Source organism: Peromyscus californicus, unplaced genomic scaffold (genome assembly GCF_007827085.1).
Source record: "Peromyscus californicus insignis strain IS unplaced genomic scaffold, ASM782708v3 Scaffold_10__1_contigs__length_136768540, whole genome shotgun sequence".
Lineage (NCBI taxonomy): Eukaryota > Metazoa > Chordata > Mammalia > Rodentia > Cricetidae > Peromyscus > Peromyscus californicus.
In genome coordinates this window covers 16,168,887-16,185,164 of record NW_026294391.1, presented here as the reverse complement: position 1 = coordinate 16,185,164, position 16,278 = coordinate 16,168,887, and the positions used below count along the sequence as shown (strand labels likewise).

Sequence of the window (16,278 nt, the reverse complement as noted above, 5' to 3'; positions counted from 1 at the left end):
AAGAGTGTAAACCTAATATGCTCTCGTTTCTGATGGTTCCCCTACTTGCCATATTGTTCAGAATATAGTCCAGCAGAAAAAAAAAAACAAAGAAAAAAGAAGCAAGAGAGAAAGAAAGAAAGAAAGGAAGGAAGGAAGGAAGGAAGGAAGGAAGGAAGGAAGGAAGGAAGAAAGAAAGAAAGGAAGGAAGAAATAAAGGAAGAAAGAACGAACGAACCCACACCAAATAACTAAGAAAGTATATCTACCTAAGGGAAACCAGATTGTGTGCTGGGTGATTTTATTCAATGTGACAGGTTACATAGCTTTTGAGTGTTTATAAGCAAAACATACAGTAAAATTGCTACATCTAGATTTTTCCCTGGAGGCCTTTAAGAGGTATAGTTTCTCTGGGTTCCTCAGAGACCTCTTTCACAAGCATAGCCCTTAAATCCATGGAAAGCTATTTGACAGTTACACACAGATTCATTTGCCTTCTGTGTCTCTCACAGACAGTCTTTGAATGCATGAATCTCATTGCATATGTACTGCCATATGATACCTGTGGGTGATGTAGTGAGATGAGGAGATCCACATGACCTGAGAATGACGAATCATCTTGGTTTCTCTCATTCTTAGAGCTACAAATATGAAAAATAGCCTTATAAGACATAGAATACGACTGGGCGGTAGTGGCTCATGTCTTTAATCCCAGCACTCAGGAGGCAGACACAGGCGGATCTCTGTAAGTTTGAAGCCAGCCTGGTCTACAAAGCGAGTTCCAGGATAGGCTCCAAAGCTACACAAAGAAACCCTGACTCGGAAACAAAACAAAACAAAATAAAACAAGCAAACGAAACAAAAACCAAAACACACATACAATACCAATATTGTTCATGATTTCTATTCAGATAAGGGTCATTGTGATCACCACCTCCCACTTTGAAAGTCTTAAGATTAAAGGCAAGCAGTCCATGAGTGTGTGCATAAGTGTGTGTTCCTGTACTCAAGGTGTTGGTAACCAAGGTCCCATGCATGTGAGGAAAGTACTCTACCACTGAGTTACATTCCTAGTCTACAGAATTCCGAAATAAGTCTTTTTTTTGGTGGAGAGATCCCATAAAATATCACCAATATGACAGAGTGAAGTTATTTCTGTGAAAGACAATATTAGGAGCAAACACACAGTACAGAAAGCACACTGAACCACAAACAGGAGACCTAGGGATGTTAGTCATTAGAAATGCTGAGTGTTGGCATATAGCTGTCATTTAAAACTATCAAAGGCATTTTGAGATATGAGTAGAGCCTTGAATTTAGGAAAAACACTTATGTCCACTCTTGGGGACAGGTATGGAAAGATCCTGTTATTTGTGTGTGTACCTGTGCATGTATATATGTAAATGGAGCTTTCCCCATCATTTCTTTGCCACATTGGAACGTGGACCTGCATTCCATCTTACTTGTTTCATCAAATCCCTATCACAGTCTGCAGCATTGATTGCTGCTTTCTCCTGGAGGTTGGGAGCACACTTCCCTGGTGCAGGTAATTGGGATGCACGGTACAAACAGGGCCAGAGGATATGTGGAGGCATTTGGAGTGAGAAAGCCTGTGTTTGAACCCTCTCCCTGAAATTCCCAGAGACTGGCCTTTGGGCCTGTGGGACATCTCTTTCCTGTTCTGTCAAATGGGTACCATTAACCCCAGCTTGAGCTATAGTGCTGCTGTGAGAAAGGAATGACTACCCAAGTGATTGCACTTTATAGACTGTGAAGCCTTTTGTAGAGTGTGATGCCATTATTCTTCAAGCTGAACAGGAAATGATGACAGTATCATAATAGCCATCCTCCTTCTGTCTTTCTCCTTCCAGTCGTCAAGCAGTGATAATGAAAGGATCCACAGCAGCATCAATAACCCCAACAGAGAAAGTGTACCAGAGAGCAGCTTAAACCAGAACATTGCCGAACTTAACTCCAATATCCCCGAGTTCTCCCACGAGGACTATGCATTGTTCCAAGGTCATGGTCCTTACTCCCACATTAACCAGATCTTGAAGGAGGCTCACTTCTACAGCCTACAGCAGAGAGGACAATCTTCGACATGATCACCTAGGCGTCCTCCTCCCTTGTTTATAAAAAACAATGGCATTCACATAAAGCAGTCTTGGCTTTTGTCTGTATTTTCAGTAAGAGGTCAATGGGCATTTGTAATCTTTTGCTGTTTTGCTCCACCACTGCGATTTCAAAAGGTCCTTCATGACAGTTTGATATGTTTTCTGTCAAGTCTGGTGTCCAGTTCATGTTAAAATAGCAACCTGAGGACTTCTCCTGATACTGAATGACTTATATGTTCAATTCGGGTTGGGTTCCAAGTCACTCATCTAGGGTCTCTGTGTTAAATGTCGTTTTAAAATGTGACTCCTTCTGAAAAGCTAAGTGGCCCAAAAAAGAATGTGTGGTTTTCATTAAAACTTGAAAGAAGAAACAGCAACAAGAAACGAGCCAACACCAACCAGTAATGAGCATTGGGTAGGAGGGAGAATGTGACTGGTTCTCATTCTACAATGAATGACAGGGCTGCTCCTCTGAAGGGAGATGTTCTACAGAAATCAATCTCCACTTATAATGGTGCCAATGTCAGCCCATGCAGTTGTAAATGTGAAGCCTGTGTCTAGTAACTGCACTCTTTGTATTCCAAGGGAGAAGCCTTCTTCCTTTAATGCTCCCGTGTGTGCCCTTCATACCTTGTGCAAAGCACTTGTAATTCTGTTAGAGAAGTGCATAGCAATGCCGTGGCTTAAGTGCAAAACCTACTTGTGAACTGCTTATGTATTGTTCCTTACAGTTACATCTATTATGTCTAATGTAGATAAAGTCTAAGCTATTGGACATGATATCTGACTCAAGAGGTCTTGTAAAGCTGGGAGGGATGACTGTCCGTTGTATAACAAGTCTTTCTTGGGGAAGAGGGCATCTCACATCATCAAAATCCATACAGTTGTTTCGGGCAGGGTGGGCTCATGGAACAGTGCCTGTTTACCCTATGGCAGACCCCAGTAATGGTCTAACTATCAGCACAATTCCTGTGGCTTGTGATGAGTGAACTGAGGCACCATTAGAAGAAACAGGCAATGCCCCTTTGTAATGGATCTGTCCCTGAGTTCAGTCACATCTAGCAACCAATCCAACCTGTGCAGGGACTCACTTCTTTAATGGTTACAATTTTTCAGTAGTCAGGTAGGTGATCAAGGAACCAGAAGGTATCATACTAATTGCCCTTTAGTTGTGAGCACTACAACTTGTTTTAACATTTAATGGGAATAGCTTTAGTCTCTTTGCTAAGCAAGCTCTCTATAAAGGAAACTACATGCCATGTGAAGGACATTTTTATTTCTCATGGAATCTTTTATTCATTTTACATACCTATCACAGATCCCCCTCTTCTCTCCTCCTGCCCCTCCAGCTTTCTCCCCTCCAACCCACCCAACATTCCCTCCTATAAGAAGGTAAGGTCTCCCCCATGGCGAGTCAGCAGAGCCTGGTATCTTCAGTAGAGGCAAGTCCAAGCTCCTTTCCCTGCCTCAAAGCTCTAAAGGTGTCCCACCATAGGTAGTGGGCTCCAAACAGCCACCCTATGCACCGGGGATGGATCCTGATCCTACTGCCAGGGGGCCCCCAACAGAGACCAAGCAAAGGACATTTTTTAACGGCTCCTGTTTCCAAAGTTGGAGAAGCAGGTCTTCAGGAGAAGATGCTAGTGTTTTTGGCAGGCGACAGTTAACAGAAACTTGGTTAACATTTTCTCTGTAAGAGTAAAGCAAATAAATAATAAAGAGGAGAAGGAATCTGAAATCTGAAGCTGCATACGTGCAACACAGTTCCAGAACACCTAAGGAGAATTCTGCAGGGTGAAATCTACAGCAGGTTGCTCTCCATGAGTATGCAGCTGTAACAGTCATGCAGCTGAGATCTCTTGGGGGGATAAAGGTGCTTTTAACCTAGCCTGACACCCTGAGTACAATGCCTCGCAGCCACGTGATGTGTGGAGAGAATGGACTCCAGAAAGTGGTCCTCTGCCCTCTTGAAAGCAGAAAGGCAATTTTTCTCTCTCTGTCTCTCTCTATCCCTCCCTCCCTCTGTCTTCCTCTCTCCCTTTCTTCTCTCTTCCTCTTCTCGTCTCACATTTCACCAGGGTTAGCCCGGAACTCTCCATGTAGACCAGGCTGTCATGGAACAGAGGTGGACAGCCTGCATCTGCTTCCATTGTGTTAGGGTTCACTGTTTGTGCCATCATGTCTGATCTCTCTAAAACGTTTATTTGTGTTTGTTTTTAAAGTCGGACTCTGACCATGTGACCAAGCTGGAACTGGAATGACTATGTACCTCCAGCTGGACTCAAACTCCTGGAAATCTGCCTGCTTCATAACTCTTGTCCTGGGTCAACTCCGTACTGTCTTTTGCAAGTTATTTAACTGGTTATCACCAGCCTATGTCCTAACAGATCCCAAGTCCTTATTGGAATGGTGGAATCTCACCCTCCACAAATGTCCCTCGTGTAAAGTACAAGTATTTTGTAAGTAACCAAGAGGCAAGAGAAGGGATCCTTTTCCCCTGAAGAATCAGGTATCTGAACAAGGAAAGAAGGTTTTGCCAAGGGTGATACAAGGCTTGTTTTTAGGGAGTAAGGACCTAACTGGCCTCTAGGAACAATCTAGTATGGGCTACACCTCAGGGAGTTCCTCCCAACACCCCTTGAGACAGAAGTAGGGTGAGCTTTAGAAGTCAGAGGCAGGGAGGGCACCTTGACACAAGTTGTCCACCTGTCCATCAGATCCTGAAGAAAGTGACAGGAGTCCATGAGCAGCTTAAGGCACACAACTTCAGAGAAAGAACACCAGAGTTGAAAAGCGGGTCTTTTCAACTTAGCACAAGCTCCCTTTCCTCTAACGTAGGTGGGCTGTTTTAGGCAAGGCCGGGTGATTCTAGACACTTCAGCAGGAGATGTCCACTCACTGCATTGTGCAACTAGACAGTATTTAAACCTAGTGATGCCATCCATGATGCTTACAGTGGACCACCAGAGACTGGGAACAGTCTCTCTCTCTTCCTCTCTTCTGCTCTGTGGTTCTCTGTCTGCCCCACCTGCCTCTCTCTCACACACTCTGTCTCCCTCCATCTCTGACCTTCACTCTTTCTCAAGCTCTCCCTCCCTCCCTCTCTCCCTGACTTACTCCCTCCATCTCCAAATCAAGAACTTTGACCTGAAACCCACATCCTCCTGGTGGTTTTTCATACACAACTACTACTTGATGCATGGAGCAATTCAATGTCTTTACTCAGGATGGGCTTGTCTACTCATGGCCACAGACAAGAGGGATATCTTGACTCAAGTTACGCAAGAAGGAATTTGAGGGACAAACTTTATGGTGGACTTGTTTGTACCCATTGAATGACCCCTGGACAAGTCCTAATGAGCAGAGGAGGTTCTTATGTATTCCTTCCTGGATGTCTTATCAGCAGCATTATTGTGAAATTCCTCAGTTGGGCCATGGGCCGATGGCACTGGTTTCACTTCGTGATTTTTCACTTGAGAGACATGACAGTCACCTGCATGATATCACAATCCTCATGCTATCCTTTCTTCTTACTCGCACATGGTCCCTGCTGCAGATTAACATGATCATTAGATCATTTCCTCTGGGGAATCCTTTTCTGTCTACTTAACCACAACACAGAACTGACTGAAACAAAGGTCACTTCCAGGTCTCCATCAAACTCTAACTGTTGAAGGATTTTCTGAAGACTTGTGCCAATTTCTTCATCATTATTTGTTTCATATCATGTGAGGTCTAGGTAATAAGATCACTTGTGTCCCCACCAATTGAGGCAGATTTACAAGCTGATAACGACTCTTACCTCATCCTTTGCTGCTTGGGATCAATTGTGGGGGATTCTGCCCAGGATGATTTCTGCAAAGAAGAAATGGTTTGTTATGAACTAAGACTAGAGAGTGGTAAACAAGCATTCTTCACAAGGTGGACCTCACAGTCTGGGTTTCTTTGTGTGTGTGTGTGTGTGTGTGTGTGTGTGTGTGTGTGTGTGTGTCTGTGTGTCTGTGTGTCTGTGTGTGTCTGTGTGTCTGTGTGTGTGTCTGTGTGTGTGTCTGTGTGTCTGTGTTTCTTTAATTGCATTTGACAGGGAATAGGTGCTTAAACATGGCACACATTCTTTACGTTTGTAAGAAGTTTAATATTGTTATAACTCTCATTCACAGGCCTTTGTCACACTTGTGGCCACTGTATTTTTATATGCTGAGATTTCGTGTTACAGCAAAATTATTTATTTGTCAATTTTCAAAACACCATAGCACATACAGGGTAAATGAAGCTAAAAGGAAGAGCTGATAATTGATGGCCCTCTCGGGATAAACAGTACTGGTCTTTTCTTCTTGTGGAAGAGGAAAGTTGTCCAAGGACTTGCCTTCAAATAAAAATGAAAACACATGCCTGCTGGTGGATACCTGTAATCCCCGCTAGCTGGGAGGCAGAGGCAGGAGGATGAAAGACTCTAAGGCAGAGCTACAGACTGAGTTCAAGGATAGCCTGTGTAGAGGATGTGAGAATTTGTGTCAAAAGAAAATTTCAAAAGAAAAGGCTGTAAGTGTAGCCCAGTTTTAGCTTATGCCTACTCTATATCAGGCCCTACGTTCAATACCATGTACAGACAAAAGTAAACATACACAAAGAAATAAAAATCCAGTAAAGTGTCCATAAGTTTTATGGAAGTTATTTCCCATGTAGGCATCTCTCAGGAGTCAATGTAAGTATGAGATCAGACTGGATCTTCTTTCCTGCTAGTGGAAAGTTGTAAAGAGGTGATGTAGCACACAGAGACAACATGCTGGTAAGTTACTCAACAAATAGGACTGGACGGATGCAATCATAACCTTCATTGCACTCTCTTTTACAATGCTTGATCTGGTGGTATCCCTGTGACCCAGGACTGGACATTAACTTCCTACTGGTCATCTTAAGCATGGTCAGTTAAGTCTCCTTTATGTTCTGAGGGCCTTCATTGTTGACGTTGACTTGACACATGCTTGGTGATTTCTCAACTCTCTGAGTGGCCTCATTTACTCAAATGGTAACAGTCTCGATTTGACTGGCAGCATCCAGTCATGAACAGGACTGTGTTTTCTTGATACTCTTGTGGTCATGTGATGGTCCTCGGGTATGCTCTACAGCATGCTGCGGTTGGGCCCAAGTACATTATGAGATGTGCTTGCCTAATGCCTCAGACTGATTACATGGCATTTTATACAGAGTCCATGCATCTAGGCATGTCAAAGTCAGAGACTGAATCTCCACAGTGAGGACATCCGTGGGTCTGTTGGCCTCATCAGAGGGAAGATGAATCAGAAAGGCATTAGTCCAGTTTAACCTACAATTTAAACTTTAATTTCCAAAGGCAGTTGACCCACAATGTCTGAAGCTGAAACACTGCCCGGGGAGCCACTATTGGCAAATGGACCGTGGCGCATCCCATTGATGAAGGCAGTAATAGGAGGCAAGTGTGACGGTTCTCAATCTGGATGGAGAGTGACATGCTTGATCTGTTTGCTAGGATCTGGTCATCTGGAGGGGACCGGCTGCTGCTGAGAACCTACAAGGGTAAAACTCGGGAGCACATTGTGTGGAACTACTGGAGGTCTACTTTGGAATCTTTTATCAAAGTTTAAAGAAGAATGCTCAAGTCAAGTGTAGTAAGGGCGTGCTGTTCCCCATCAGTCAGAGTGCCCCCATCCCCACTGAGAAACGTGTAATTTAGGCAGAGAACTAAGAATCCAGTAGTCAGCAATGGGATTTATTTCCCTACACTGGGAGAGCCATGTTCTCCATTTTCAGCTTAAGAACGTAGATGCCTCGATAAGTGTTAGAGATAGGCAGATGGGTGTCAGCAAGTCTCTCAGGCAGGATCTTGGGAGGCAGAGGCAAAAGCATCAGGAGTTGGAGGCAAGCCTTGGCTGCCTAATGAGATCCAGGCCATGTGGCAAACATTGCACACATGTAGCTTGCACACATGTGAGAGCGGGTTTATAAGTGTGGAAGACCCAGACACATCCCCACATATTCAGTAAGCATAGTGGCCAATTCCTATAATCCCAGAGAGGGCAGAGCAAGAAGACGGCCAGAAATTTGAGATCATTCTGTGCCACATAGTGAGTTTCTGGTCAAACTACACTACAAGTGAGACCTGAAATAAAAAATTAAAACTAAAGAATAAATTCATAAAAGGGTTTAAATGAATGCCTAAATCTGTATGTTCTGAACACGGAACTTCAGTAAGTTAGTAAGGACCTATTAGGCTTTCGGAATGGATCAGCTACAGTGGGTGGTGGAGCAGTTGTCCTAGTCTCATTGCTTTCAGGTAAAGGACACCCGAATACACCCCAGGGCCACCGAAATCCTGTTATCTGACTTGATGATTGTCTGCCAGCACTGAGCTTCCAGGACAGGGTAGCTACTGTTGTAGGTAAGAGCACCAGGGTGACTTGAGGTGATACTTCATTTGTATGTTAATAAATAAAGTTTGCCTGGAGATCAAAGGGAATAGCAAGGCATTTTAAGGTAAACACAGAAGTCAGGCAGTGGTAGAACACGCCCTTAATCCAATCACATGGCAGGAAGGGTCTCTGTGTGTTCAAGGAGACACTAGGGAACAGCCAAGCGTGGTGACACACGCCTTTAATCCCAGTACCAACCACAGAGACCTGGAGGTCTGTACAGACATGCAGTAACAGGAAGTGAGGTAGCTGGGCTAAGAGCCAATGAGAGGGCAGAACAGCAAGGCAATAAAAGCCTGGGTAGACAGGAAGTAGCTCTCTTGGAAGCTACTTGATGAGTTTAAGGTGTGCTGGTGGCTCTCACTATTTCCCTAATTTCTAAGGCTTTCACCCCTATATTTGGCTCTGTGTTTCTTATTTAATAAGACCATTTAGAAATTCGTCTAGAGACTCAGTCATCAGGACGTGTTTCCTTAAATAAGGGGGACAACAGGACTGACATGAGACTATGCTGCCACATTGCTGTCCTTAAACGATGGTGTGGCTATGTCACCCATTGTATTTCATTTCCGTTTGCCCTTTTCTTCTTAGTTTAGACAAACCACCAAACCTGACATTTGCATTGTGGCATTTTCAAAGCCTAGTTTTTGGTGATCTCCTCTCACTAGTGCTGTCCACTAGCCCTGAGTGAAGCCAAGAGGCTTCAAATGCATATGCCTGGCTGGCCTGGAACTTCTCTTCTGCCACATCATTAATATCCCCTCCCAACAGGTAGAGACATTGTCGGTTTGAGAGCTTGCCAGTCGAGAGCATCTCCCACTTGCCAGTTTCAAACACGATCTTACTGTCCCAATAGGCATAGAAGTCTCAGGCTTGCTCTTTGCTTTCATCCAATCTCAACAGCAGGACCCCAACAAGTCTTCTCTTCTGTCCTCCACCTAGAATTTGTCCAGTAAGCTGCAGCTTCACTAGTGTCCCATCAGCCTGTCTCAGCAGGACTTGGAAAGATTCCCACCCCGGCTGTTGGCATCATCACTTCTAACCCCATCACGAGATATTGAGGTCCCATTGAATTCTTTTTTTTTTTAAGATTTATTTATTATGTATACAGCATGTATGACTGCAGGTCAGAAGAGGGCACCAGATCTCATTACAGATGGTTTTGAGCCACCATGTGGTTGCTGGGAATTGAACTCATGACCTCTGGAAGAGCAGTCAGTGCTCTTAACCTCTGAGCCATCTCTCCAGCCCCCCCATTGAATTCTTAAACGAGTAATTTAAGGGCGTTATTCTCCTGTTCAAATCCGTAGAATTCTCTGTATGATTGGGCGCATCTATAGAAATATTTCTTTGAACATAATTGAGGAATGGTGCAAAATATCCATGGAAGTGCAGGGATATAGTGAGGGAACTGGCATTCTGTCAGCAGCCACAGCAGCCTAGGCACTGCTTTAAAGGTAATGTGCCCAAACCCTTGCCCTTGACCCACAATGTTTGCTTCATGGAGCAGTGTGAGCGGCTACCACTTTAGACTCATCTTGTGACACCCTGCTTCCCACTTCAAAACCCTCAACCACACTGTCCTTGTACGCAGAATCTGCTCCAACCCCCACACCAGCCCTCCACATTATCCCAGAGGATTCCTAGTCTTCCCATAACTGGCAATGCAAAGGTTGTTACATGCTCGGATATCCTGGGGTGGCTTTGTTTGGTTTGCTTTCTGTGCTACCTGATCCTGAGATAGATCGTAGTTTTGTTCATGCATCAAGACCAAAGCCAAATAAATATTTATTTTTTTGAGTGTAATATCCGCCACCCCCAAATACTCTGCCTCCCGGATAAAAGGATCCATATGAGTTCACACCTCAGCTCCTAGAGCACCTGTAAGTTCCCCATGAATATCACTTACTGAGCAGTAGACAGAATGTGAGCACCCTCACCAGATACCTGGTCTGGAGTATAGACTAGAGCTAGTCACACCGCAGGGATGGAGGTGTCAGCAGCCTTCGGCAAAGATGAGCCTTCACATGGCTGCCACACAAAGACATGGCCTCCCTCCTCCAGTTTCTTGTGGGATAGCTAAATGAGAGCAGTGTGCACTCTGCATCCCTCATTTCCACCCAGCCAAGCCTGCCTCTTCCTCTGTTGGAGGTGGACACATGAGAGACCCTGAAAACACATGGTGTGTCAGGTTGAGTTGTGGAATGGTTATCTTTCTGAAGGACGGGCCCTCATCGGCCTGGTAAGGAGTGCTCCTCTGTAGTAGGGGCATAATGCATGTGGAGAGATCCATGCCTTGGGGAAGTGCAAGTTGGTGATTGAGGAGTAACTTGGTTTCCTATGAAACCATTGTCTCCAGGGAAGAACCAGGAAAGGACATGTTGGGTGAGAAAGGTACGCAAAGCGTTCTGAATATCTTGAGAGGAGGACCTTGATCATCAAGAGGGAAGACATATTCCAGGAAACCATTGTGCTGAAGATGGGCTGTCACCAGGTATCATTAAGCTAACCATGTTCACAGTGATGATGGCTGCCGTTCGTAGTTGGATGAGCAGAGGGAAGTGGAGTGGAAAGGACAATGACCTTGTAGCTGTGCCAGGGACCTTCTTCAGTGACTGCATAGAAGAGCAGAAACCAAGTCCAGAGGAGGTGAAAAAGCAGTGGCAAATTTTCTGATGACTTCGATGAACAATGTGGGACTAGTTTCTCTCTCAAAGTCTCTCCCTCACTTCCGTTCCTTCTCCCTCACCCCTCCCTTCTTGACCTCCCTGGCTGTCTTGGAATTTCGTGAAGCTCGTGCTCAGGAGGCTGCAAGACTGAATGGCAGCTGACTAGCAGTGCTGCCCAGTGACATTATTTAGTATCTCCTTCCTGGAAGCAGTTTCTTCACTTCCATGCAGTAGGAAGCTTAACTTGATCACCCCCCCCACCACCCACACACAGGTGAACAAATACGCAGAATGTCTTTCTTCAGTTATCCCCCATGCCTTAACATAGGGAGCCTTCCTGAAGGCTGCCTTCCTCAGCCTCCACAGTCCTCTGTCTTTCAAGTGTGCAGAACATGCAGTCACTTGGGACAGAGCATGGCCAACTCTACCTTGCTGCTATCTGCAGGCAGAGGTGTGACTCCCATGTCCGAATCTATGAGCAACTAAGCAGACTTTGCCCTCTTTCACTGATGCCACCTTTACCCAGATTGTTCAATACCCCTTTGGTTTTACTTCCTGCCTTTCACGGTCCTTGCTTTTCCCTTGGGTGAGGAGACTTCTGTGTAACACAACAGTTTGCAGCTGTCAGCCATGCTCAGGGACGCAGTTTGCATGCCCAAGTGAAAGGACACAAACCCTGGCATTGCAGAGTGCAAGAATGGAGTTTGGCTATGGTCTTCACAGGTCAGTTGATGAGTAGGTGTAGGACTACAGGAGGTAAAGGCAAGACCATATTCAAGCAGTTGAGCGGTAGTTGGCTCTGAGCACTACATCAGGACATCTGTGGCTGAAACTTAATGGCAGGCAACGTTTACTTGTTGACTTTTGTCTAAGGTCACATGTTCCTACACAGGAAAGAGCCACCTCAGAGTCAATGAAAGCCCCTTGCCGAGATTCTATCATTCTCATCACAAGGAGGGAATTTGGTTATGATCTCAGTACATGTCATGGAAGTGTTCACACAGGCAACTGAGCAGGTTCTAGGAGAGCATGGCAAGCCAATGATCAGTGGGATGAAAATCAGAGACGGGTGAGGTACTAGGTTTCCAATCCTTGTACGCTCATAAACAATTCTGTCCTATGAATTCATGTAGACACCTCTATGAAGAATGGCGATCACTGTCCATTCATTGCAGTTGAGTTGCCTTTGAGAGAGGGGCGGGGAGTGAGGCAAGAATCGATGTGGTTCACCATATGCTCCCTTGCTCATGAGCTGTCAGGCATGAGAAAGAGTTCCAGCTGCCATCCAGGAATGCTGTTGATGTACCATGCCCTGTGCTAAGCTCTCTGGACATGTATCATCTCGTGTAACCCTCGGAAGAAGCCTGGGAGGTGGCCCCATGTTGAAGATGAGGGACAGACAAAGTGAGATGAATAATCATGGGCTTTCTTTCTTCTCTTCTCACCTCTTGTTACAGTCTGGATTTTCCCGGCTGCACACATTCCTCCTGGCTATCGCCTAGTTATTCCACAAGTCTCCACCTTCACTTTTCCTCCTGGAACCAGGGCTCAGGGTGGCCTCCGGCTCAGACTAGAGCCCCATGGATCCGCTGCAGAAATGGGATCCAATGTCGATTTCCATGCCCTCCTGCATGGCCACTGTGACAAGCTCCCAAGAGGCCTCAGCAGGCTCTCAGCCTTCCTCCTCAGAAAAGCTAAGGATGAGTCTGAGTGGCCTGAGCCTCTGCCGCAGCCCTGGCTCAGTTGCCCCTGCTCCTCTGTCAGAGGGACTGCTCCAGCAACAGGCCCGAGAGAAGAAGGCCCTGTGGCAGCAATACTGGGAAAAGCAGGGCTTTCCTCAGAGGAAGAAAGTCTTCCTGAGACACTCGAGACGCTGGCACCGGGATCACATGGCACCTTACCTGCTTGAAAGGGATGTCAGAGGCTCTCCCTCAGGTGACAGAGCTCAGAATCAGCTCCGGTGCCAGGGCCACGTGCCGAGCATTGCTGGGGTGAGTGGAGACGGGAACAAGGCTCCCAACCCCCCCTCCTGGGAAACGCTGGTACAGGGCCTCAGTGGCCTCACCCTCAGCCTGGGAGCCAACAGACCGAGCCCCCTGCCTGAGGGGCCTGGGGAGCATCAGGAGCCAGAGCAGATGCTCCAGCTGGAGAGGCAGCAGGAAAGCCTGAGGATGTTCCAGAGGATGCTCAAGTAGAGGATGGAAGAAGGCCGCGGAGCTGGCTCCCAGAGGATGGAGGTGAAAACGTATTCAGACAGTGTGGCACGGCCAGCTCAGGGGCCCAGACCCTTCTGAGATCAAGGCAGTCAGCTGCCTTTGGATGAGTCCCAACACTTGTGCTATGATGGGAGTTGTCCTAGGAAAGGCTTCAACTTCCCTGCTTATGTCTTTAAGCATGCCTTTGTGGGTATGGTGGTGTGTGTTAGCCGATACAAAAGAAAACTGGGGACCAGGGATCACTGAGCTCCCATGTTGTGATTCACACACAGAGTTTTCACTCATTTTTCTGGGAACTCAATGCCCCCATCTTCCAGTTAAGAAGAACCAACATCGTCTCTGTGTGTATATGTATATATGTATATGTATATATGATGTATATATAAGACATACATATGTCTTTTATATGCCTTCTTGATGTCAGTTTATTGAGTGCCCCAGAAAAGGGCTTACAGATATGATGGGATGCATGTTCTGGATAGCAGACACAGATCGACTTGCAGCTTCTAGAAGTTGAAGCAAGGGAATGCAGGCTTAAAGCAGCTAGCTACCGAATGCACTGTATTGAGTAAAACCCCCAGGGTTTGAACCTACACGGAACAAGAGAGGAGTCCCTCCTTAGCCATACCAAATCCTGGATCTCTGCAGGAATTACCTATTGTTCACTCTGCCGTAGCAGAGGCTGACTTGGAATTTCAGAACTGCGTCACAACCAACCCCCTTCCTCTTCATCTGCTCAATGAAATCATTTAAAGACATGCAGCCAGGTCAAGAGAGACATAGTCTCATGTAGACGAGGAGACAAAGAGACGAGAAGCTCAAGTGTACATGCTGCGGTCAGCATGGACAGTCTGGGGAATGGGCAAGGACTGTACTGAAGGAAGGTTTGGGTGGCATCATTATAGTGCCGGACAGTGGTGTACATATTGTTATCACCAGAAACTGGTGATAAGTGGCGAATGTTCATAAGGACTGTCTTCACGAGTCCCATGTTTTCCAGTAGTGACAGTATAAATAACCGTGGCCTGGGTATACACGTATTATGGAGTGGAAGCTGGGGAGGTCAGTTTGCCCTTAAGTTTGCTCTTACAGGTCAAGGGCCAGCAGTGGAAAGTATTCCATAGGTTTGTTAGTGGTAGTATTGGGGATCTGTGCACGCTCTGTGTCTCTTAGCTGCTAAAAGACTCTGATGATTCAAGAGAGCAGATGGGAGGGCAGAATGCACCCCTCGTTGAATTGACAAGAAGACCAGTCTTTGACCTGCCTATATGCCACACAGGTGGGGTGGTCTGGGGCCTTATTCAAATGAGAGAGTTGGCCATTGCTCCAGGTTGCTGCTTAGCAACCGCTGTGCAGTGCTCAGTGTATGACTTCTCAATGCTAGAGGGAGCTGGTGGAGTCTCGGAAACACATCCCTGCCAGCCATTTCGGGGTGCCTTGATAGCTCTGAGTGTGAAGGCATCCTGTTAGGATAAATCTTGTCTTCTAGGCGACAAGGGGAGACGGTGAGACGTGTCCTTTGCTGTGCTCTCTGTAGTCCTAACTTCTCACATGCCCCCTGACATGCAGTCAGTGGACAGGGCACCTGTACCTCTGTCTGATCAGTTGTGTCAGGGCGTACAAGTGGGTTTTACCTTCCCCATCATTGAAATGATTTGCTCTTTTCAAGTCTGTAGTGTCCTGTGCTTGTACCAGACGCCGTGAAATGCCCTGTTCCAAATGTGAAAACATATTCTCTTCTGTGACCAACTGCCTCCTGTTGTTAATGTGGACTGGAAAGTCATCATGTCGTTTTGTCAGAGATTTGGGAAGGTGAAAAAACTGTGTAGTGATCTCCACCCTAATCCAGGGTGGATTGTTTGTTCAACACGTTGTGTGTTTCGTAACACATGGTCTAAGCCACACTACTGATATGTGACAAGTTAAATTTCCACTACAGTTAAGTTTTCTTTGTTACTTTATGATATTCCTTCCTTGATACAGCAATGCTTACTTTTGTCCTTTTCAACAGTGGATCTCTTGGTGTAGGTGGTTTCTTCCTGTCACATCTTCCCCTACCTGATTCTTCACCTGCCTGATGGTCTTCCTGACGGCACCTCTTCATGCAGTATGACCACATGCCCCTTGTCAGAATACACACTGGTAAAGTTTCAGAGAGAGATGACAGAGTAGGAGGAGGTCACTGAACCATGTGGCCTAAGGCCCACCTCCCTGGATAGTCAAGTGAGCCACCTCAACCAACAACAGGATCCACTGTGATTCTGTTGGCATGGTGGATGCAGGAACTTTTGGCAGGATGGTCCAGGCTCAGCTGCCAGCTCCAGCGCCCCACCCCCTGGAAACTCCATGCCTTCTATGGATAACAACACTGAAGGCTTGGCCAAGATCTCTGCCCCAGGCATCTTAATGGTCACTGGAGCCATCACCCATGCTCCCTGCTTCCCCTTCCGGGTTGTCTTCTGTTCCGACGAGGTAGTCGCCTTACTTTGTCCTTGGTTGTTTGAGTCCCATTGACGCTCTCACTTGACCATGACTACTGACTCATCATCTTTACCTCCTTTCATTTCATTTCTTAGTCCTGCTCCAGGGGTTGAGCTGTACAATTACATATGTGTGTTGTATGTGAGTGCCTGCAGGAGTCTTTACCTCCTTTCATTTCATTTCTTAGTCCTGCTCCAGGGGTTGAGCTGTACAATTACATATGTGTGTTGTATGTGAGTGCCTGCAGGAGTGTGCAAGTGTGGGCCCTCATGCCTGTGTGGCTGGCGGTCTGAGGTTGACTCTGGGTGTGTTCCTCTATTTCTCTCCATCATGTGTTCTGAGCCAGATCTCTCCCAAGATCTGGGAAGTC

At 46.2% G+C, this 16,278-nt stretch overlaps 2 protein-coding genes across 12 annotated transcripts in view; both read left to right on the top strand.

Annotated features, from left to right (window-relative positions):
* LOC128120461 (protein FAM104A-like) overlaps positions 1-2,873 on the top strand; it is a 62,379-nt gene extending 59,506 nt beyond the window's left edge. For all 11 annotated transcript variants that reach the window (XM_052754548.1, XM_052754838.1, XM_052755193.1 and 8 more), the window contains one exon: positions 1,851-2,873. In XM_052754548.1, the coding sequence (XP_052610508.1) occupies positions 1,851-2,084 (234 nt within the window). In that variant the 3' untranslated portion in view covers positions 2,085-2,873. The remainder of the gene's footprint in view (positions 1-1,850) is intronic.
* The window catches only part of LOC128121008 (protein FAM156A/FAM156B-like), a 69,240-nt gene extending 54,068 nt beyond the window's left edge, over positions 1-15,172 (top strand). The window contains exon 3 of the mRNA XM_052755407.1: positions 12,669-15,172. Within this exon, the coding sequence (XP_052611367.1) occupies positions 12,792-13,406 (615 nt within the window). The 5' untranslated portion in view covers positions 12,669-12,791 and the 3' untranslated portion in view covers positions 13,407-15,172. The remainder of the gene's footprint in view (positions 1-12,668) is intronic.
* The last annotated feature ends 1,106 nt before the right edge of the window (positions 15,173-16,278 follow it).